Source organism: Chiloscyllium plagiosum, unplaced genomic scaffold (assembly GCF_037043375.1).
Source record: "Chiloscyllium plagiosum isolate Xiang-an unplaced genomic scaffold, Cpla_swu_hap1 HiC_scaffold_13, whole genome shotgun sequence".
In the NCBI taxonomy this organism is placed as follows: Eukaryota; Metazoa; Chordata; class Chondrichthyes; order Orectolobiformes; family Hemiscylliidae; genus Chiloscyllium; species Chiloscyllium plagiosum.
Genome location: NW_028270151.1, coordinates 19,660,367 through 19,684,667, shown reverse-complemented (window position 1 = coordinate 19,684,667; position 24,301 = coordinate 19,660,367). Strand labels below are relative to the sequence as shown.

General features: G+C 40.5%; 1 protein-coding gene across 2 annotated transcripts in view; it reads right to left on the bottom strand.

The window, feature by feature from the left end:
* Nucleotides 1-24,301, bottom strand: part of LOC122556163 (neprilysin-like) — a 185,017-nt gene that overhangs the window by 11,038 nt on the left and 149,678 nt on the right. For both annotated transcript variants that reach the window (XM_043702673.2, XM_043702674.2), the window contains exons 17-22: nucleotides 19,768-19,826; nucleotides 14,528-14,647; nucleotides 14,302-14,435; nucleotides 11,901-11,966; nucleotides 7,445-7,540; nucleotides 1,639-1,715 (exon numbers count right to left, since the gene is read on the bottom strand). In XM_043702673.2, coding sequence (XP_043558608.2) covers nucleotides 1,639-1,715; nucleotides 7,445-7,540; nucleotides 11,901-11,966; nucleotides 14,302-14,435; nucleotides 14,528-14,647; nucleotides 19,768-19,826 — 552 coding nt within the window. The remainder of the gene's footprint in view (nucleotides 1-1,638; nucleotides 1,716-7,444; nucleotides 7,541-11,900; nucleotides 11,967-14,301; nucleotides 14,436-14,527; nucleotides 14,648-19,767; nucleotides 19,827-24,301) is intronic.

The following is a 24,301-nucleotide window of genomic DNA, read 5'->3' as shown; positions in this document are numbered from 1 at the left end:
ATTGGAGGCTGAAGAGCAACCTGTGGAAATATGGGCCTGGTGAGGTGCTGGCAGGTGGGACTAGGCTGGGTTGTGATATCTGGTCAGCATGGACGAGTTGGACCGAAGGGTCTGTTTCCGTGCTGTACATCTCTATGACTCTATGACTCTAGATAAAATTATGAGAGGTATGAATGTAATGGGTAGTTGGAATCTTTTTCCCAGGTTGGAAATTTCAAATATTAAGGGGCATAAATTTAAGGTGACAGGGGGAAAGTTTAAAGCAAATGTATGAAGCAATTATTTTACCAGAGAGTGATACATGCCCAGAATATGCTGCAGATATGAAGCAGATAACTTAGCAATATTGAAGGAACATTTACACAGTCACATGAACAAGCAGAGAATAGGGGAAATTGATCACGTGCAGATGTATGTGTTTAGAATGACATCATTGTTGGCACAGACATGGCAGGCCAAAAGGTCTGTTCCTATGCTATGCTGTTCTATGTTCTATGATTGATGATTACTAAGCCACTACTACACAACTTAAACTATACTCTTTAAAACCCTCATAATCCACCATACTCCTGATGTTTGCCTTGTGGAAAGACTTTGGGGAGTCAGGAGGTGAACTAATTGCCATGGAATTCCCAACCGCTGACCTGACACTGTAGCTGCAGTATTTATATAGTTCCTTCAGTTAAGTTTCCAGTCAGAGGCAACCCCAGGATGTTGGGGATTCAGTGATGGCAATGTCATCAAATATCATGGGGAGATGGTTAGATTTTTGCCTTGTTGGAAATAGTCATTGCCTAGTACTTGTGTGGGGAAGAATGTGACCTTCCATTTTCTAGTGCAAGCCTGAATGCTGTCCAGATCTTGCAGTGTATAGACATGGGCTATTTCAGTACCAGAGATGTTGTGAATGGTGTTGAACAGTGTGTAATCATCAGTGCCCATCTCAGTGTCTGGTCTCAAGATGGAGGGAAGGTTGGTGGAGCAGCTGAAGGTGAATAGGCTGAAGACACTACTCTGAGGAGTTTCTACAGCAATGTCCTACAGCTGATTTAGCTCAAAATACCACCTTTGCTCTCGGTATTACTTCAACTTGTTGCATGGTTGTATAGTCTACTCATGTGTGTTCCTATACTTCTGAATTGGCTTGCATCTGTCATGTAATACTGGCTCATAGACAAACAGTGGATATTTTCAAAAAACAGATAAACATTAGTGAGACAGAGAAATTTAGTAAGGGAATTGGAGACATAGAGTTGAGAGAGCTAATGTCACATTTTCCATTAGCAGGTCAAGATAACTGAAGATGCACAAGAGGCCTCAGAGATATCAGCTGGTTGTAGTGCTGGAGAAATTCATAGAGATCAAAAGGAGTATAGTCATTGAGGGATTGAAAGGATGAGAATTATAAAATTGAGATGTCGATATATTGAGAGCTAATGAAAGTCTGTAAACAAAAGATGAATGTTGAATGTTCTTAATGTGAAATAGGGTTGGAAAGCAGTGTTTAATATGAAATCATGGTAATGGAGGTTGGAAGGTAGGTCAGTCTTTACTACGTAGGATTATTTTATGGGTTTCTTTGATAAAATTAGGAAAACTTACAAATCAGATTTCATGCTAAAGAGTAAAAACCCTCACCTGAATTTGCCTGGGCTATGCACATCAGTCTTAATGGAGTTGACAGCATATTCTGGTCTGTATATTCCACACCACACCTGATAAGGCAATAAGTTACAGTCATTACAGTGTAAGCACATTTTAAGCTGCTCAAGTTATGGCATCTGAACCAAACTATTGTGACACACCTATAGAGCAGGTTGGAATTGAACCCAGACCTCTGGTCCAGAGGGAGTGATACTACCATTACCACAGCAACACAAGAGTCCTCTTTTTGGGTATATTCTCATCACATACTAGCTTTTGAAAAAAAAAGAATCATATGGATCAAAGGGAAACTGTTTTTCTCTTAGCTATTTGAAAAAAAGCTGTTCAATTAGCTCCATAGACTCTCCTGGTTTTCACCATCTTCACGCAAGCTTTGACATGAAATGTTTGTTTAATTCTGCTAATCGAAACCTTTCCACCATCCTTTCAGTCTGTGCCTTCCAAAGCTTGCCAAACTGCTGTGCAAACAGATTCCTCCACAGTTCCTCAAGAGGGACCTTTGAAGGGATATGGAAAGGGTCACTACTTGGTGCTATTGCCTCAACAGAGGACAACTACATAATGATATTGATCAATGATATTACTGTTCAAAATCAGACCCAGTTCAAACAGGAGATAAGTTCTGAAAAGGATGGTAGATGTGTGGAATCATACCACAAAAAAGCAGCTGAGGCTAACGTAATTAATTATTTTAAATTTGAGATCAACAATGTTAGTCAGAAAAATGAAGGAAAATGGAGCTCAGGCAGGTTAAAACACACTTACTGAACGATGGAGTAGGTTTGAGAACTGAATCACCTAATCCTGATACAAAGCGTTCTACCAACAGCAAGGTACAGGGATGACTTTATTACACCATCCAGTCATGTATCTTAAATAGGTACTTGGTTGAAACAACCTCATCTGTCACAGCCTGAGATGATCTTTTTCTCCAATTTTTTTAAGGTAAATTAGGCAAAGGTGCCACACTGAACAAAATAACACAGGGACATGTTGGTGTACGCCAGACAAGACATGAATGACAAATTTCCTACCTTAAAGGACATTAGTGAATCAAATGGGTTTTAACAACAATTCATGGCCCCTATTACTGAGGCTAGCATTCAATGCCAGACCTTTATTAACTAAATTTAAACTCAGCAATGGATGTGGTGGGATTTGAACCCCTGTCTTCAGACTATTCAGTGTTTTGCCACCTGCCACCGTCTTCCCCAGTCCGCCCTTGTAATGCACTTGAGGATGTTTTAGCATGTTACATGTGCTATATAAATACCAATTGTCAATGATTTCTTTTTTGTGATTTAACCATAGTACCTTTTTTTTATCCTCTCCTCAAATTTGGAGGCTATTCAGCCCATAAGTTTGTACTAGTTCTTTGGAACAGCTCTCCAATTAGTCCATTCCAGAATACAACTTTGTACAGAAAGTCTCTTCATCTCACACTCTGGATCTTGTTTATTCCTTTTAACCTTGATGATGTCCTGCACAGTGAGACATGGCTCCATGATGGTATTTTTATTATGAAAATAAAGAACTATTTAATCCTTAATTGCATGTCAGAAATCTCTTGAAAGCTAATGAATAGTGACTGGAAATTAGTTCTGCAGCTTCATGAAAAATGCAAGCTCTGACAGCAATGAATAAAATCAATTCTATTTTTTATATTGACATTTCAGAGTACAATGAAGATGCTTTAAATCCTGACATGAATTATAATGGAGGACTTAAATAAGACCATAAGGCCATAAGATATAGGAGTGGAAGTAAGACCATTCGGCCCATCCAGTCCACTCCGCCATTTCATCTTGGCTGATGGGCATTTCAACTCCACTTACCCACACTCTCCCCATAACCCTTAACTCCTTGCGAGACCAAGAAGTTATCAATCTCTGCCTTGAAGACATTTAACGTCCTGACCTCCAATGTGCTCCATGGCAAAGAATTTAACAGGCCCACCACTCTCTGGATGAAGAAATGTCTCCTCATTTCCATTCTAAATTAACCCCCTCTAATTTTAAGGCTGTACCCTGGGTCTTAGACTCCCTGCCTAACAGAAACAACTTCCCAGCATCTACCCTTTATAAGCCATCTTGTAAGTTTCTATAGATCTCCCTTCAACCTTTTAAACTCTAATGAATACTATCCCAGGGTCCTCAGCTGTTCATCGTATGTTAGGCCTACCATTTCAGGGATCATCCGTGTGAATCTCCACTGGACATGCTCCAGTACCAGTATGTCCTTCCTGAGGTGTGGAGCCCAAAATTGGACACAATATTCTAAATGGGGCCTAACTAGAGCTTTATAAAGTCTCTGAAGCACATTGCTGCTTTTATATTCTAACCCTCTTGAGATAAATGATAACATTACATTTGATTTCTTAATCACAGAATCAACCTGCAGGTTAACTTTGAGAGAATCCTGGACTAGCTCTCCCAGTGCTTGTGTTAATTACAAAATGGATTCTTAAATCGTATGTACACATGTTTTGAATATTGTTTCTTAACAAATTGGGTATATTGGATATGTCCCTTCAAAGTTATCAGGCCAAAAGTTTGTAACTCCCTATGTAACAGTACCTTCACTACTGTGAAGCAAGAAAGCCTACCCTTCGACTTTTTGGAGAAATTGGGAATATCATTGACACTTAAACTGGGGCTTTTGAGCTGGACAGCAATAATGGAAAAATTATTCTTGGATGCTAACACTACAAAGGGCAAAAAAGCCATCAACCTCAATACAGATATGGGAGGCATATGGCTGGTTCCAGTAAACATTATCAAAAACACATCTCCGAAGGAAAGCCAGCTGGATTATTATTCCTTAGCACCCATCTTGATCCTGCAATTCTGTTCTGAACAGAAATTCCGTGAGGACATTATTTCTACAATTACAGATAACACATTTCATCGAAGTGATTTGATTTGATTTGATTAGATTTATTATTGTCAAATATACTGAGATACAGTGTTATGTTTTGCATTCTAACCAGACAAATTATACCTTAGATTAGTACATCAGGGGAATCCCTGGCTCCTAAACTGATCGTTATAATATATAGGAGTAGAATTAGGCCATTCAGCCCATAAGTCTGCTCCACCATTTGATCCACTCTTCTCCTGCCTTCTCTCTTTAATCTTTGATCCCCTTACGAATCAAGAACATATCTATATGTGTCTTAAATGCTCTCAATGACTTGGCCTCCGCAGCCCTCTGCAGCAATGAGTTCCACAGATTAATAACCCACTTACTGAAGAAATTCCTTTTCAGTTCATCTCTAAATGTTCGTCCTTTCACTGAGGTTGTACCATTGGGGCCTAGTGTCTCTTTCTAGGGGAAACATCTCCTCCGTGTCCACTCTACCCAGCTCTCTGAGTATTCTATAAGTTGCAATGAAATCCCTCCTCATCCTTCTAAACCCCATTGAGTACAGACCCAGAGTCCTCAAACACTCCTCACATGACAAGCTCTTCATTCTCAGGATCATTCCTGTAAACCGCCTCTGGATCTGCTCCAAGGCATCCTTCCTTAGACAGGGAGCCCCAAAGCTGCTCACAATATTTCAAATGCAGTCTGAGCAGAGCTTTATACATCCTCAGGAACAATGCCTGCTGTTATTTTCTAGCCTCTTGAATTGCATTGCATTTGCCTTCCTTAACTGACAAAACAGCCTGCATGTTAACCTTAATAGAATCCTGAACTAGGATTTCTCAGTCCCTTTGTGCTTCAGACTTCTGAGGTCTTTCCTCATTTAAAAAAAAGCCTATGCCTCTATTCTTCCAATCAAAGTGCCAAACCTCGCACTTTCTCACACTGTTTTCCACATAAAAGATTCCATTAGGATTTCAGTTCCTTCTGTGATAGGGTACGTGAATGTTGTCTGGGTTATTTGTTTGTGACAATAACCCCCTCCCCTCCTTAATTAGACTACTTAATGGTGCCTATCCTGTGTCATTGCTGTGTAGCTCCAAATTTCAGTCTGTTTTTAAGTAATATGTTGCAGGTGGCACTGTTATTATAGAATAATAAATAAACTGCTTAAAACACTATTGTTGAAGAAGTCTACTGGCTTTCCAGTAGAGACTATTTTCTCATTGATATAAAACAAAGGTTGTGTGACCTTTGACTGTTGACTTGGTTTAAAATGCTACACAACAAACTAAATTTCCCCAAAATTAATAAAATAAATAACTATTTTCATTCTCTCAGTCACCACATTTGTGATCTTATTGCTCTGTTATCTTGTTCAAAACCAAATGGTTGTGGGAGCTTCACAGCTGAAGCTGATTCCAAAGGTGCCCCCTCAACACACAATGGAATTTAATTATTCCTGCCACACATCAATGATGTGAGGTGCTTAGCCAGACAGAACAAATCCCGAAAATGTTCAGAGGGAGATACTTGATATCATAGAAACAGGCCCTACAGCCGAACAAGTCAACATCGATCCTCCGAAGAGTAACCCAACCAGACTAATTCCCCGACCCTATTATCCTATATTTACCCCTGAATAATGTACTTAACCTACATGCACCATGCCACTTCATAACTCCCTCATAACTCGCTTGCCAAATTAATTTAACTAGTAAAATCCAAAAGCACTTTAAAGGAATTAAATCTCAGAGAAGAAATTGGAATACATAAAATGCACATAAAACATGTGTCAAAAACATCAGGTTAGCAATGAGATGGCCTCTACTCAAGCTATGAAGGCTTGATTATGGAGTTCATTTTTTATACATCCTAGTTGATGTCTGAGAAAGGAAATTGGGCCTCACTTTTAGGTAGATTATGAGGCTGAAACTGATAAAAGGGCCCTTTTTGACCACTTATCAGTCATCCACTTTGCAATCTTCAGTGATCTCCTGTGGTTGCCAAGAATGTAAAACATTTACTCTGTAAACTGCAAACCCTTCTTGTGGGCAATTGAGAAAGGAGTGGACTATTGACTTCCTTAGGCATTTACTCTCCAATAAAATAAAGTCCCTGCATAATTTCCAGTGTCCAACCTGAGAGGTGGTGCCATGCCAATTCAACACCAACATCCACTTCACTGGAGGAGAGCCTGGGGAGGGCTGTGTCAAGCTCCAATCACACATCGGTCTAATATAAAAGAGGGCTTGCCTGAGTTCACAGAGGTACCATTCCCTCAGGAAAGAGTAACAATCTCCATTTTATACTGTCCAATATGACCTCATGGAATTAAAGCGAGTATCATGGACATAAAATTGACCAAGGGGTAGAAATCAACAAGTAAGATCCCTTCCTTTTCAGGTTGAATACATGAGTGGGATAATGCTTCCCAGAGTGGAGATTAGGAGCACTGCTCACTCCAAAACACATCAATAGTCTTGAACTGGGTTCAGAGTCTAGATTAGAGTGGTGCAGTAAAATCGACGTTTCAGGCAAAAGCCCTTTACTGGGTTCAGTAAACAGCATAATTTCAAAGTCTGAAAACAATATGAGATTTGGAAATTGATTGAACTATGAGGAGCTTGATAACAGCCTTCAGGAGAATGTGGGCGGATGGATAAAATGGGAAAAAAAACATGGCTTATCAACTGGTATCCTGGCACAAATACTGCAAGTTGGCCTAATTGCTGTTCAATTCTACTGAGACAGGTTGAAAGCAAAAGAAAGCATAAAATAGCTGGAGGAGAAAATTACTGCAGAATCTGGCGATTCAAAGCGGGTCAGGCAGCATCCATGGAGAGCAAGAAAGTGAACATTTCGAGTCTAGATGACTCTTCATCAGAGCTGACATGAAAGTAGCTGGCCTGACCTGTGCGAAGTTCAGGAAGAATAGCTGACTGTCATTCAGGTCGATCCCAGGGAGCAGGCTATCCTTCCCACTTTTCTTCACATGTAATTGGTAAGCCTGTAAATATACAACCAATGTTGCAGATTAGAAACGACTGGATTTCTCAGAAATGCTGTATATATTTGAAAAGAAGGCAGGATGGATCATGAGACAAATAAATCATAGAGTCATAGAGATGTACAGCACAGAAACAGACCTTTCGGCCCAACTCGTCCATGCCAACCAGATATCCTAAATTAAACAAATCCCATTTGCCAGCACTTGGCCCATATCCCTCTAAATCTTTCCTATTCATATACCTATCCAGATGTCTTTTAAATGTTGTTATTTACCAGCCTCAACCACTTCTTCTAGCAGCTCATTCCTTATATGCACCGCCCTCTGTGTGAAAACGTTGCCCCTTAGGTACCTTCTAAATTTTTCCCCTCTCACCCTAAACCTCACTCTCTCGCCCTCTAGTTTTGGACTCCCCCATCCCAGGGAAAAGACTTTGTCAATTTACCCTATCCATGCCCCTCATGATTTTATAAACCTCTATAAGGTCACCCCTCAGCCTTCAACGGTCCAGGGAAAACAGCCCCAGCCTATTCAGCCTCTCTCTATAGCTCAAATCCTCCAACCCTGGCAACATCCTTGTAAATCTATTCTGATCGCTTTCAAGTTTCACTGCATCCTTCCGGTAGCAGGGAGGTCAGAATTGCCCATAATATTCCAAAAGTTGCCTAACCAATGTCCTGTACAGCCGCAACATGACCTCCCAACTTGTATACTCAACGCTCTGACAATAAAGGAAAGCATACTAAATACCTTCTTCACTATCCTATCTACGTGTGACTCCACTTTCAAGGAACTATGAACCCACACTCCAAGGTCTCTTTGTTCAGCAACACTCCCTGGGACCTTCCCATTAAGTGTTTAAGACCTGCCCTGATTTGTCTTTCCAAAATGCAGCACCTGGCATTTATTTAAATTAAACTCTTTCTGCCACTCCTCAGCACATTAGCCCATCTGATCAAGATCCTGTTGCACTCTGAGGTAACTTCCTTCACTGTCCACTGCACCTCAAATTTTGGTGTCATCTGCAAACTTATTAAATATACATTCTTTGTTCACATTGAAATCAACTATGTAAATGATGAAAAGCAGTGGATTCAGCGCTAACCAGTTTAATATGAGGAACCTTGTCGAACTGAAGTCCATATAGATCACGTCCACCACTCTAACCTCATCAATCCTCTTTGTTACTTCTTCAAAAAACTCAATTATATTCATGAGACATGATTTTCCCACACACAAAGCCATGCTGACAATCCCTAAACAGTCCTAGCCTTTCCGAATACAGGTAAATCCTGTCCCTCAGAATTCCCTCCAACACCTGTCCACCACCGATGTTAGGCTTACCAGTCTACAGTTGCCTGGCTTTTCCTTACCACCTTTCTTACCACCTGAGTCAAAGCCTCAGGCACATCCCTCTGATAAAGCACTGAGAACATTAACTTATCTTCTTCTCTTTCAGCTGTTACCAACACTTCCTCTTGTTTACCATGCAATGGAAACTCTTTAACCATTCCGAGGTAATATTAAGCTGATTCAAATTGTTATTCATTCAGTTTAATGGGAGAAAGGTGAGGAGCTGTGGGCCTACAACTTCCTGACTTGTACTTCCTGCCAAGTTACATGCTTCGATATTTACAGGAAAGGAAGCTGACACGATGGCAGTGGGACAATCATGGGTCAAGAAACCGGCAAGGCCAGTGATCAGGAGAGGCTCTGTCAACTTTCACAATCATTAACAATAATCACGTTTCCACAATGTTACTTACATGATTACTGGTAAGTTTTACATTTCTGCAGAGAGTTCAATGGGCAATTAAAATTCTAATCCAACCAATTCTTGAAGATACCAGAGGGGCAAAGGTCAGGAGGTCATTGGTGCAAAGCAAAAGTGCAGCAGCATCAATCAGCAAATTGCAGAGTTTTGCAGTACACACTAATCAGCAAATTGCAGAGTTTTGCAGTACACACCATATCACTTGCTGGCTGATTCATACACTAATAACAGCTTGCGTCATTAACATCTTATTATTATCCAGTAATATTTAGTCCAGTAAGTGCTTTATGAAGAACACAAGTTAAATTACTATTTCATTGCCTCAAGGAGAGGGTTATATTTTACACAATATCATAATCCCTTGTCTTTTCCCCCCAGCAAAATGATTGACCCCCGCTGCTCTCATAATCTTGCAGAAAATTGAAGCTGGAACAGCTTTAATGGTGAGTTTTCCAACCTTTCTCCTGAGGGCAGCATGGTCATTAACATTGCTACCTCATAGCACCAGAAACCTAGGTTTGCTTCCAGCCTCAGGTGACTGTGTAGAGTTTGCACATTCTCCCTGTATCTGCATGGGTTTTCTCCGGGTGCTCCGGTTTCCTTCCGCTGTCCAAAGATGCACAGCTTAGGTGGATTGGCCCTGCTAAATTATCCATAATGTCCAGAGGTTGTAGGCCAGTGGATTAGCCATGGGAAATGCAAGGTTACTGCCATGGTTTGTGGGGGGTGGGGGGGGGGGGGGGGGGGGTGGGGAGTGAGGTCTGGGTGGAATGCTCTTTGATGGGCTGATGTGCACTTGATGGGCCAAATGGCCTGTTTCCACACTGTAGGGATTTTATGATTCTGTGAAATCTCCCTCAAACCAGATGACCAGCACCTTCATTGACTCTGCAGCGCCAGCCAGAAGCAGTGGTCATAGCTAGGATTATAGGCATGCTCACCAAGGGTCTCAACAAGTGGGGCAATTAGGGTGAGGACAGGTTCAAGAGGCCACGATTTCATTAAGGGAGGAGTATGTTAGATAATGATCTTGGGGATGATGGTTGTGGTGGGTGAATGGGGAATATCTTTGTTGGATGCAGGAGAGAAAGCACCCACAAAGTAGGTGTACCTGCCCAACACTTGCTTGTCAACAGCAGCTGCTGGACTTCTGATAAGGAAGTGGAAAGATGTGGGCTTTGCCCAGGCTTGGGTAAAAAATCCAGCAGGGGCTGGTTAAGGCCCTTAAGAAACCATTAATTGGCCTTAGATGCCTAAACAAACCCAAAAGTATGTGGGCCACCCAATACCTCTCTGGAGCTTCATGAGACAAATGGATCCACATTTCTTCTCCAGAGTACTGCTGCTCAGTCTCTATCATATCACAAATAGCCAAACTGAATAGCACTTTCACCAGCTGACTGAAACACTGGACAGTACCTGGCACTGTTACAACCAGTCATGTGACTGCAAAGTAATACTAATGCACAAACCTGACAATTGTTCGTTTCCACATTATGTGAAGTATATTACATGTTTAACAATGTTAACACTGAAGAGAATCAGTTGAAGGGAAATATATTTACAACCCAAAGTTTCATATTCAAATTCAGTAGGAATATCCTCACCTATCTTGTCACCTTTAAATACATTCTTTAAAATCTACCTTTGACATCGCTATCAATCACATCTCCTGGTTTCTCCTTATATGCTTGGAATCAATTGTGAAGTACCACAGGAGGTTTTACTATGTTAAGGACACTGCCTGTTAGTCCTGAACCTGAATTTTGTTGAAAAAGACATATTTTTTGAAGCTTTTCATCCTGTATGCATCAGGACAATTTGCAAGAATACTATTTCAAGGGGAATAACAAATATATATATACTGTATGAGAGAACAGTGCTGATTGGTTGTCAGGTGGACTCTGATAAGTAGAGGCATTGCCATAGAGAGTGCTTTTTAATTTCTCAGGGCAATGTCCTTAACAGTTAATGGCTTATTTAAAACTTAAGCAAGGCCTAGCCATTACTGCTTGATCATCTTTAATTAGTTTATTCTCCATGCAAACATCTCTACCAATCAGACACCCCCTGCCAACCAATTAGCATTCTCCTCTCATTCAGTATATCCATAGAATCCCTACGGTGTGGAAACAGGCCCTTCAGCCCAACGAGTGCACACCGCCCCTCCGAAGAGTATCCGACCCAAACCATTCCCCTACCCGACATTCACTTATAACTAACACATCTCTGAACACTATGGGCAACTTAGCATTGTCAAGTCACCTAATCTGCATATCTTTGGACTGTGGGAGGAAACCGGAGCACCCGGAGGAAACCCATGCTGCCACGGGAAGAATGTGCAAACTCCATACAGACAGTCGCCTGAGGCTGGAATTGAACCCGGGTCCCTGGCACTGTGAGGCAGCAGTGCTAACCACTGAGCCACCATGCTGCCATATGTGTTGATCTTCCCCTTGGGTTGATATTCTTGTGAATTGTCCTGAGGAGGATATGATGGAAAGCTTTGATCACACAGGGGTTTTTTCAGTGACACACTGTAAATGTAAGTTTTTGCTGTTACCCATGGATAATAAGTTGACTCACCTTGTAGGCTTGTCTGATGCCTCCATTATCTGCAATGTTCTCTCCTAGTGTATTAATGCCACTGAGCTGCGATTTGAAAAACAAAAACATAACATGGATTAAATGAGCAAATGCAGTGTCTTCCAAGACTGTTTACTTTGTTTTTTGTGATTTTCATCCCACTACAGATCTCACACCAAATAATGCTTGTTAGGGAGGTGGAATTCGCCCATTATGATGCTATTTCCTGAATTTGTAGTCCAGGCAGAAAATGTAGGCCAGGAATTTGCACACAGCTTCCCCAATTCAACTATATATTTGATGAAGTCAGAGCTCTGAAGGAAGTTCTTGCTTTATGTTAACATTTGGGATTAAGCTGGAGAGGTGAATAAAAGGCAAGGGTTACAGTTAAGAAGGAGATGGGTAAGTGTGATTGGAATATTTGTTCATGGAAGATAGTTGCACCGAATGGCCTGTTTGCATTTGCAATTTCTATGTATCTTATTCACCATTTCCATCTCTTTGATGTTTACACCTTTTGGTAAAATACATAATGTAGCTAACTGCCCTGTAGAACCTAATTAAAGATGCCATATATGTGAGTGTTAGACAATGAGTGACGGGAGATGAACTGGAGGTTTGTTGGGGGGAGTGAGAAGGAGAAATCTGGTCTCTTAGCCAATGTGCACAAATATCTAGTTTTCAGGAAAAAGTGATCGCATAGAATTCAGCAAGTGGTACCATGTTTGTTTTCCAACAGCCTATAGCTTAGCCCAACTCAGCAGAGGAATAAAACCTGAAGTCCATGCAACTCTGTTTTATTACTGTAAGCACCTGACCTATCATTTTGCTGACACCTTTATTTGAAACAAGCTGTTCCTTAGGAGTCTCTGCTATCAGTACTCACTTGCCTCATTCACCTTCTTTGTTTGGTCAGAATTGTCAGTTATTAATCCAAATGAACTGAGAACTACAAAATTTGTATTGAACCTTAAAATAAAGCTAAGACTTGTGGATGTTGGAGATCCGAAACACATTTTAAAAAAAAAAACTCTTCAGGAGTTTTCACTTCACAGCTGGTGCCAGACTGTTGCATTTATCCAGCAATTCCTGAATTTCTATTGACCTTGGTCAATCTAGACTTGATCGACTGAGTAAATTTCTGCTTATTATACTATAAAAAGGCTAAGATTTTTGCTATGATGACTGCCCTTACCACAATTGAAGTCATGATGCATAAGAAGCTACTACTGCAGATGCTGCAAGAGCTGCCTGCATCAAAGAATAGGATCAATAAATATTAAGCAACATTAAGATATTTTAACGAGTGGCACCAATAAAATGTCTTTTTCTACTGTTTCTTTGATGTGCAGAGTTTTAAAAGCTGTGTGATCTCACTCTGCTAGTCTAACAGTTTTTTTGTAGAGAAGATTGATTGCCAGAATATCAGATTTGCTTACCACATCACAGCCAATAACTGGCTGTGTCATTCACATTTAGTTCTTCACCCACTTGCTGTCTCCTTGGCCATCTCACTTTGGACCTTGTCTTCATAACTCACCTCCTGCTCACTGCTCTAATCTCTCATGCTGTTTATTGCTCCCCATGATCAAGAGAGCAGAGCCACACATGAGAGGGAGCCAATGATGGGCCTAGAGTGAGATGGTTACGGCGCCAACTGAGTGGGATGGTGAGCGAAATGGAGAGCAGGATGAGAAAATGGATGATGAGCATTTACTGGAGGCATAGTACCATTGACATCCTGTTCCAGTGCGACGTACAGTTCATCACAGAGACTCTGGGGGGGATCACTAACATTGGTTTACAGGAGTATGGTTTTCATAATTTTGGAAGTTCTGATAAGAGTCAACACACAGAGAAGTTTTTAACTTGTGGGAAGAGAACAGCTCGAGCCCATCAAAATAAGATAGCCAAAAAAATCAGAAGAATCTACATTAAAAGAGAGTGTTGAAAAAATGGACCTTACTATTACAGGTGAAGAAGACAACAGAGCAAATTAATTATTGGTTTCATTGCATTCAAGCAAAAGCATACAAATCAGGATTTGGAGGTGCCGGTGTTGGACTGGGGTGTACAAAGTTAAAAATCACACAACACCAGTTTATAGTCCAACTGGTTTATTTGGAAGCACTAGCTTTCGGAGCGCTGCTTCTTCATCAGGTGACGAAGGAACAGGGCTCTGAAAGCTAGTGCTTCCAAATAAACCTGTTGGATTATAACCTGGTGTCATACAAATCAGAACAGAGTGGAATATTATATTGACAGAGTTAAATGGTGAAAGATGGGAGAAGCTTCAAGTGGAGGATAAATGCTGGTAAGGCCTGGTTGAGTCTAAAGTTTTTTTTTAAATGCAGTTTAAATCTATGTAAACAAGAATTTGGTTTCTAATTTGTTGACATACGTGTTGTCCACCTGCCAGATCCCATGAAAAGTTCCCATATTCGTAAATCATGCATTGTGAGAGGGCTTTGAAATTCTTGGCTGATTGTTTAGTCCACCAGTCCATGAGGTTTCCTTCTTTGTCAAAGTTACGACCTGCATCAGGTATACAAATTAGTTTGTTAGAATTCCAGCTCAGTGCCAAAACTCACAATCTCTGAAGTTTAGAACTAACTGGTTAGTCTTACCATTGTCATCGAATCCGTGAGTGATTTCATGGCCGATGACCATGCCAATAGCACCAAAGTTCAATGCACTCGGCTGTCCTTTTTCAAAGAAAGGTGGTTGAAGAATACCAGCTGGGAAAACTGTCATAAAATAAACTAGAGTTAATAACCGGAAAGAGAAATGATCATTATAACATTCTTGTCCTTACCTTGTTTCTTTGTAATCTTTAAAATGCCAGCTCATACTATCCGCTCTCCTGGACCAGGGCCTTCACAAGTTACCCCTCACCCTCCCCTTGCCAACAGTTCCTGTACTTCAAGTAGTGCTTTAGGGGATTTGCCATCCACTTGAAGAGGAGTTTCGGACTTTGGTGCAACATCTCATTCAAAAGTGGCACCTCCAAAACGTACTGCACCCCCTCAGCACTGCACTGAAATGGCAATCCATGTGCTTGAGTCTGCAGTGTTTGGCTTCCCAAAATCTTTCAAATCCAAGGTGACAGTGCTATCCACTGAGTTAACACCACCACCAATAACCACTTGTTAATTTGTGCAAATCTGCCATAGTTCTGGAAAGTTGTTTGCAGACATTTCGTCCCCTGTCCAGGTAACATCTTCAGTGCTTTGGAGCCTCCTGTAAAGTGCTGCTGTACTGCATCTTCTGGAATTTATTTGGTTCCGTTCCTGGTATTTCCTGTTGCCACTTTCGGTTGTTCATTGTAGTGGCCAGTATATTGGGTCTAAGTCCGTGTGTTTGTTGATGGAGTCTGTGGATGAGTGCCACGCTTCTAGAAATTCTTTGGCTGTCCTCTGTTTGGCTTGACCTATGATTGTTGTGTTGTCCAAGTTGAGTATGTCGTCCTTGTCATCTGTGCATATGGCTAATAGTTTTGGACCCAATATATGGCCACTACAATGAACAACTGGAACTGGCAACTGGAAGCAACAGGAACCAAATAAAATCCAGAAGATACAGTACAGCAGCATTTCACAGGAGTCTCCAAAGCACTGAAGATGTCACCTCGACAGGGGACAAAACGTCTGCAAATTGACCTCCCACCTTGGTGAATAAGCTCACAATTATGGCAACCAGCACTCAAGCTACAAATCTTTATGCAAACCTTATGCAACTCTATTTAGCCGTGAATATTACAGTGAAATGTCGAGGGATGATTCGATAAAAAAGTTCATGTCTATTTAAGGGTTAAATTCAAGTAAACATAAGAAAATGTCAAAACACGTGGCAAGTCCAAAACTAGGTATCACAAATGCAAAGATCATCATTAATAAATCCAATGAAGGAGTTTCTGAACCGGAGAGTGTTAACCATTGAGCCAAATCAGAAACTAGGGCAGAGGTAACTGCTCTGGATCAAGGCCTGTCTGAAAGCTCCAGCCTCTTGAACTGTTACTTGGCTCAGGATGAGATTTTCACCCTTTTGTGAATTGATGGCACCCTTTGAGAGTCACTGGAGCTGAATAGCTAAACGAATAGGCAGATTTAGCCAAAATCTGTTACCAAACCAAAGAAGAATATTTCACAAGTATAATGTCCTAAAAAGTCATAGTAGTAAATTTAAGAGAGGCTTTAAAGAGGAGAAAGAGAGAGCTGAAGAGGATAAGGGATCGAATTCCAGGATTTTAGGGATTTGTTGGCTGAAGGCTAGGCAGTCAATGGTAGTGGTGAAAATTAGGGATGTGCAAGAGACCAGTGTTGTGAGGGAACAGCAATGTTGGAAGTTTGAAGAGCTGGAGAACAATACAGAAATAGTGAGGATGTGGAGAGAGTGAACACGTGAATAGGGAATTTAAATCGGAGTCTTTGGTGGACTGGGAGGTAATATAGCTGAGACAATATAACGGTGGTCGTACACAGGAATTAAAGTTAGTTAAGTTATTGGTACAAACAGCATTGGATTTAGGTGTGATGTAGCTTTCTTTCCAACTCCTCAGCATGACAAAGAAATTATTTAAGAGTTTAAAAGTGTCAATAATAGCCATTTATTTGTCATTGGGGCAACTTTGGTTTGCGCTATTTCAGCTTGGAATAACATGGTTGTTACAGCGAAACTCCATGATACTAAAATCAATTTATATTGGGTATATTGAAATGTCTACTTCATTAGATGCTTCACAAGAGCCTTTCACAAAACATTTACATCAAGCTGACCCCTTTTCCTTCCATGGAACTCTGCATGCTGTCATGTCAAATATACTAACTGCATTCTTTCATTGTTTAATTAGTCCCATCTGACACTGGGCCAGGCACATTAAAAAGGTTTTATGTTTGGTCGGAGCTTAATGAGCTAATGCCAGCTGGACAGGTCTTGACACTGAGAGTGAAAAACTGAGAAGAGGCTGAAGCTGAATTCTTACCCTTCAATGAAAAAGATCGAGGATGACCTGAGAAAAGTTGCTAAGATTATGAAACTGTTTTAATACTATAGACATAGAGAAGCTGTTTCCACTTGTGGTGCAGTCCAGTACAAAGAATATAATTAAATCCAAAGAGAGATTTGGAAAAATCTCCTTACCCTCAAGGGTGGTTAGGTTTACATGACATGTAGACAGGTGGCTAAGAAGTTAGTACGCTTACCTTCATTGCTCATTTGAGTATCGGAGTTAGGATGTGTTGTTGAGGTTCTAGAAGAGGTCTCATTGGTGAGACCTCTTCTAGAGTACTGTATGTAGTTCTGGTCATCCTATTGTTTGAAGGATATTATTAAGCTAGAAAGGCTTCAGAACAGATTTACCAGGATGTTGCCCAGAATAGAAGGTTTGAGTTATAAGGAGAGGCTGGATAGGCTGAGACATTTTTCACTGGAACATAGGCGATTGAGAGGTGACATTATAGAGGTTTAAAAATAATGAGGGGTATAGATAAGGTGAACAGCAGGTCTCTTTTCCCTCAGGTTGAGGATTTCAGGACTGGGGGCATTTTTTTTAAGGTGAGCGGAAAAAGATTTAAAAAAAAGACAGGAGCAGCTTTTTTTTTTACACAGAGTCATATGTGTATGGAATGTACTTCCAGAAGACATGAGGGATGAGGGTACAGTTACAATATTTAAAAGACATTTGGTTAAGTACATGAGAAAGAAATGTTTAGAAGGAGATGGGCCAAGAGCAGGCAAGTGGTACTAGTTTAGTTTGGGATTCTGGTCAGCATGGACTGAAGGGTCTGCTTTCATGCTGTATGACTCTATAATAGAAATTTGCTGAAGGAGTATTTGTAGTGAATAATCCATCTAAGTGGAAGCTAGATAAAGGCAAAATGAAGTAGACAGGAATAGAAGAGCTGATCAAATATCTGCCCTGTCAATAACAGATCCCACAGCATGATTTAAAGAAGAGCAGATCAATTCTTCCATGGATAATATTTAGTGCTCGACCAGCATCAGATTATCTGCTTAAATATTTTTGTTTGTAGATTGGGAACATCTTCAATATTGTGAAAACATGTGAAATTTGATATGTGAATGATTGTGTGTTGATGAAAGGCCTTGGTTGCCCTACAACAATGTGTACTTTTAACTTCTTAATTTTTTTGATGAATGTGAGATTTAAAAATGTGGCTATACTTTAAACTATCTCCTTTAACTTAAGGTAAAACAGAATGGCCTGCAATAGAGGATGGTTGAAAAAGAAAACTTTGCCTGGAGACTGGCCCATGAGATTTCCTCGCCTATGAAACTTAAACATAGGCATGGAACAGTTGGGCCAAATGGCCTGCATTGTAGATACTGTATTAACTGTTTACAAAATGCAGATACCCAATTGGTTTGACAATACAAAGGTAGCAGCCAGGCCCATATGTTCTAACAAATAAAGACACGATGAATCAAAATTTCCAACAAGCACTGTTATAATCAATATCCAGCAACAGTTTAACTTCAAATTGTACCTGTGAAAATAAAAGTTGGAAATCTTATGATTATTGAGGGGCAAGAGGGTCAGCTGAAATCTATGAAGAATCAAGTGCAGTTTTCATACACTGGCCCAAAAACAAGTGCAGTTAGTCTTTCTAGACGTGGAGTCTCAGTGTCAGGGACTTAGAGAGGGAGCCTGTGCCAGGCAGAGAAACAGACTACTTTGTGTAAATAGGATGTCAAGGAGAGCTGACTTTCTGATTGATAAAATGTACTTGTGAGGATAATGGACTAAGATGTCACTTGCGTGGGCTTCATTGGCTGGGCCTGCATTTATTGCCCACCCCTATTTATCCTTCAACTGAGTGGCTTGCTAGGGCCATTTGAAAAGGTGGTTAACAGTCAACCACATAAGCAGGCCAGCAGATTTCTGCTATAAAGGATATTGACAATGGTTACATGGTTGTTATTATATTGATTTCAAATTCCAGATTCTTGTTGAATTTGCATTTGAATATCTGCATGGTAGGACTTAAGCCCATATCCCCAAACTCTCCCTCTGGGTTACTACCTTAGTGTCACTGTCACTGTAATACCACCATCTTCACTTTTTCATGTTGGCAAAAATCTTAACACATAATTTTTGTGGAATTCTTACAGCTGGTCATGGAGAATTCATTTTACTTTTTCAAAGTTATGGCTCTCTACAGGAATTGAAACAATGGGAATAAAACCCTTGGAACACAAAAGCTTAGTCCCTTTGCTTCAGGAAAGGGTGAGCTGAAATGTGACCAATAGCTACTCCTAAGATCATGAAAGAATTTAATAGGGCAAACGCATAGTAGATATTTGTGATTGAGTGCAGACCCAGGGGCTATAAATACAACTATTAATAAGTCCAAAATAGAATTCAAGAGAGAAATGTCTTTACTCAAAAACTGGTGAGATTGTGGGACTCACAACCACAGGGAGTAGTTGAAGCAAATAATAAAGATGCACAGAAGAAGGAGCTTTAAGTGGGAAAGGAACAGAAGAATACACCCAATGAGTTTAGATGAAGAGGTTTGAGAAGTGGCGCATGTGAAACATAAATACCAGCACAGAACAGTAGGGTGAAATGGCCTGAATTACAGATAGCTTATTAATTGTTTGCAAAATGCAGATAACCCATTTCTTCAAGGGTAGCAGCAAGGGCTATAGTATCTAATAAATAAAAACACAATGAACCATCATTTTCAACAAGCATTATTATAATCAACAGCTGACATTAGTTTAAGTTTAAACTGTATTTGTAAAAAAAAGAGTCAGCAGGCTGGATAACACAAGTAACATGCAAAACATTTCATTTTAATGATGCAAGTAAGGAATTATTAGATTTTTAATGAAGAGTTGTTACCTATTTGGTTTCTGCTGGATGAATAGAAGGCATTTACTACTGCAGCTCCAGAAATCCACCTAGAAAGCCATTCAAACATAAAATTATTATTCTCCACATATTCCATCCCTCTGTTGTGACTTTAACCTTATGCATTGCCTCCAGGCAATTAGAACAGGGGTCTAGTTTCATTAAAAAGGACTTAATAGACCTTCTTCTCCCTCCCTCACTTTTCCAAAAACTCAGAGGCAGAGTTGCTAAAGTGTGCAGTGAAAACTTCTGTAAAAGTGATGTCCATGGGAATCAGGGGAAAACGTTCCACTAGTTGGAGTAATACCTGGCCCATAGAAAGATGGTTGTGAATGTCAATCACCTCAGGTCTAGGACATCTCTGCAGGAGTTCCTCAGGGTCATGTCGTAGGCCCAACGTTCTTTAGCTACTTCAAAATGAACTTTCCTCCACCATAATGTCAGAAGTGGAGATGTTTGTTGATGATTGCAAAATGTTCAGCACCATTCGCAACTCCTGAGACACTGAAGCAGTGCATGTTCAAATGCAGCAAGAGTTGGACAATATCTAAGTTTGGGCTGACAAGTGGCAAACAACGTTTGTGCTACACAAATCTCAGGCAATATCTATCTCAAGCAATAGAGAAACTAACCATCATCATTTGATGTTTAACGACATTATCATCTCCAATTTTCCCCTAACATCAACAACCCCCATTTTGGGAGTTGCTATTGAGCAGAAACTGAACTAGACTAGCCATTAAAATAGGCGAGATTGTGGTTATGGAAAAGCACAACAGGTCAGGCAGCATCCGGTGAGCAGGAGAATTGATATTTTGGGCATTCCTGATGAAGAGAAATGCTGCCTGACCTGCTGTGCTTTTCCAGCACCACACTCTCAACTCTGATCTTCAGCATCTGCAGTATCACTTTCTCCTAGCCACAAAAATACTATGGCTACAAGAGCAGCAGTAAGGTTACTCAAATGCTAATTCAGCAAAGCCTGCCTATCATCTACAAAGAAGCATGAATTTGATGGAATATTCACCAATGGCCTTGATCAGTGAAGTTCCTGGAATAGCCAAGAAGTTGACTTTATCCAGTAAAACAGTAGTCTTATGAGGCACCTCATCTATTATGTTAATAATTTATTCCTTCAAATAATACTGCAAAATGGCAACAATATGTACCATGTAGATGCTCTGCAGCAACTCCAAAAATATCTGCAAAAACCCTCTAACCTCTACAACCTGGAGGAACAAAGAGAGCAGATAATGCCACTACCCTGACTCTTTTACCATCCTGAGTGAAAACTGTATCATCATTCCTTTACTGCTGCTGGTCAATATCCTGGAACTTCCTCCTGAATAGTACTGTGCTTGCACTTAAATCACACAGGATGCAGTAGCTCAAGATGGTTCACTACTAGCTTTTCAAGATTACTTAGGGATAGGAAGTAAATGCTAATCTGGCCAGCGATGTCAAAATCCCACAAATAAATACGACCAGGTTGTTGAAGTAAATAATTTTATTTCTTTCTGTGGGTTGACTCCACCCACCACTTGGGTGTCATGGTAGCAAACAAGTTCCCTCAGGAAGCTCTGTCACAAAACTGTGGGCCTTCTGAACAAGAGGAGTCAATTTTATCCTAACCCAGTGTCCACATACTTCATGGGAGTAAGTACTGTGTTGGTTTTATGCCACCAACTTTACTCTTCCTTGAAGATAGTGGGTGGGGCATCAAACTGGGCTTCTGCCTGATCCAGTGAATTGTCCACCAAGGCAGTTGGATGAAAATTAATCAGCCTCATTTAAATGGATAGAAATGAATGATTGAAATTTCACACCAATGTTGCTGTTCACCATGGTATTCTAGTCAACAGAATCATCTCTTGATTTAATACATACAAGACAGTACAGACTTTTATCAATGAACTAGTATAATTTAAAAATACAATTCCTAATAACATTATGGGATACCTACATCCCAAGGACAGTAATGATTCAAAACTACATGACCGTCTTTTCCAGAACAATTAAAGATTGGCTATAAATGCTGGCCGAGCCAGGAGCACCCTGAATCACATGAACAAATGAGAGAAAATGGAGAAGTGGAAAAATACTTGACCCCAAACCTCGTAACTTGAAGAAATGAAGGAGAGAGAGAAAGGTGCAAAAAGATAAACAAATTTAATTGAAGAAAATAGCACACTGCTTTGAGAGATAAAAAAGAGAGATACACACAGATGTGTAATCTAGTGCAATTACTGCAAAGTAACCATTAAATCCTAAAAATATAGAGAGAAGAAACATGGGAATACTGGAACATGAATTGCCAACCACCACTTCAAGACCATTTGCTATTCAATGAGCTTATGACTGGGCTGTGAACTAACTTCATATGTGTGCCTTTGTCCCACATTTCTGAATTAAACTTTTGGCAAAAAAAATGCATTTTATATTTAAAGTTTATTTTCAATCAAGCATCAATTGTTCTCTGTTTAAGGGAATTCCAAACTTATATGGTATTTGCATATTTCTTGATTTCATTTTTATCAAAGGCAGACTTAATTTTTGGCTGCCCCCCTAGTTCTAGACTCAACTACTATCAGAAATAGTTTCTGTCTATCGGGTTTTGAGAAGGTTTGTAGCTAAGGTTGAGGATTTGGATGTAGGTTTGCTCACTGAGCTGCAAGGTTCATTTCCAGATGTTTCGTTACCCTACTAAGTAACATCTTCAGTGGGCCTCAGGGGTGCAATGCTGAGAATTCCTGCTTTCCATTTATATGTTTGGGTTTCTTTGGGTTGGTGATGTCATTTCCTGTGGTGATGTTATTTCTTATGGTGAAGTCACTTCCTGTTCCTTTTCTCAGGGGGTCGTAGATGGGGTCTAACTCGATGTGTTTGTTGATAGAGTTCTGGTTGGAATGGCATGCTTCTAGGAATTCTCGTGTGTGTCTTTGTTTGGCTTGCCCTAGGATGGATGTGTTGTCCCAGTCGAAGTGGTGTCCTTCCTCATCCGTATGTAAGGATACTAGTGAGAGAGGGTCATGTCCTTTTGTGGCTAGTTGGTGTTCATGTATCCTGGTGGCTAGTTTTCTGCCTGTTTGTCCAATGTAGTATTTGTTACAGTCCTTGCGCAGCATTTTGTAAATGACATTAGTTTTGCTCGTTGTCTGTATAAGGTCTTTAAAGTTCATTAGCTGCTGTTTTAGTGTGTTGGCGGGTTTGTGGGCTACCATGATGCCAAGGGGTCTGAGTAGTCTGGCAGTCATTTCTGAGATGTCTTTGATGTAGGGGAGAGTGGCTAGGGTTTCTGGATGTGCTTTGGCTGCTTGTTTGGGTTTGTTGTTGAGAAATCGACGGACTATGTTCATTGAGTACCCATTCTTTTTGAATACATGGTATAGGTGATTTTCCTCTGTTCTGCATAGTTCCTCTGTGCTGCAGTGTGTGTTGGCTCATTAAAATAATGTTCTGATGCAGCTTCGTTTGTGGGTGTTGGGATGATTGCTTCTGTAGTTCAATATTTGGTCCGTACGTGCTGTTTTCTTGTAGACACTGGTTTGAAGTTCCCCATTGTTGTTCGCTCTACTGTGACATCTAGGAATGGCAGTTTGTTGTTGTTTTCCTCCTCTTTAGTGAATTTTATGCCAGAATAATGTTCGAGTAACGCATGTACACTATTCCAATTGGTCAGCGAAAGGTTGGTGGTTTGCGGCCACCTAGGGATGAAGTGATCTCTGTTCTCACTCCAACAGCTTTCTTGAGGGTGGCATGGGTGCTCAGTGGTTAGCACTGCTGCCTCTCAGCACCAGGGTCCCAGGTTCGATTCCAGCCTTAGTCGACTGTCTGTATGGAGTTTGCACATTCTCCCAGTGTCTGCGTCGGTTTCCTCTGGGTGCTCTGGTTTCCTCCCACAATCCAAAGATGTGCAGGTTAGGTAAACTGGCCATGCTAGTGTTAGGTGCATTAGTCAGAGGGTTTGGGTAGGTTACTCTTCAGAGGGTCGGTGTGGACTGATTGGGCTGAAGGGCCTGTTTCCACGCTGTAGGGAATCTAATCTAATGTCCTCATCTTGAGACTGGAACAACTGTCCCATGATCATGAATAGGGGATGTATGAAGAACATAATGAGATAATGACTGAATGCATGACAACAGCTTAAAGATGGTGTTTAAAAGAATAAGGGAGTAAGGGATACTAGAAAATAGTAAGCACATTGGCTTAAAATTAATGCTGTGCAGAAGATAAGCCTCTTAAGATAAAATGCCCTTTGAATCTTAAATTTCTTTCTAAATCAAAAATTCAGATGCCATCAAACTTGGATTTCAAAACTTTGAGATTAATTCTTTGTCATGATTTCAATATTGGGAATTGTCTTCCCTCCATTCCTGAAATCTTCAATCAGAATAATTTTGAGTGGTACAGTGTGCAACATTGTGGGTGTGCAAGGAAGATTTATTAAAATGAATGTGAACTTTTATTAAAAAGGTAAAGTTGTTGTTAACCAATCAGACCATAGGACGGCTGACTGATTGGCAAA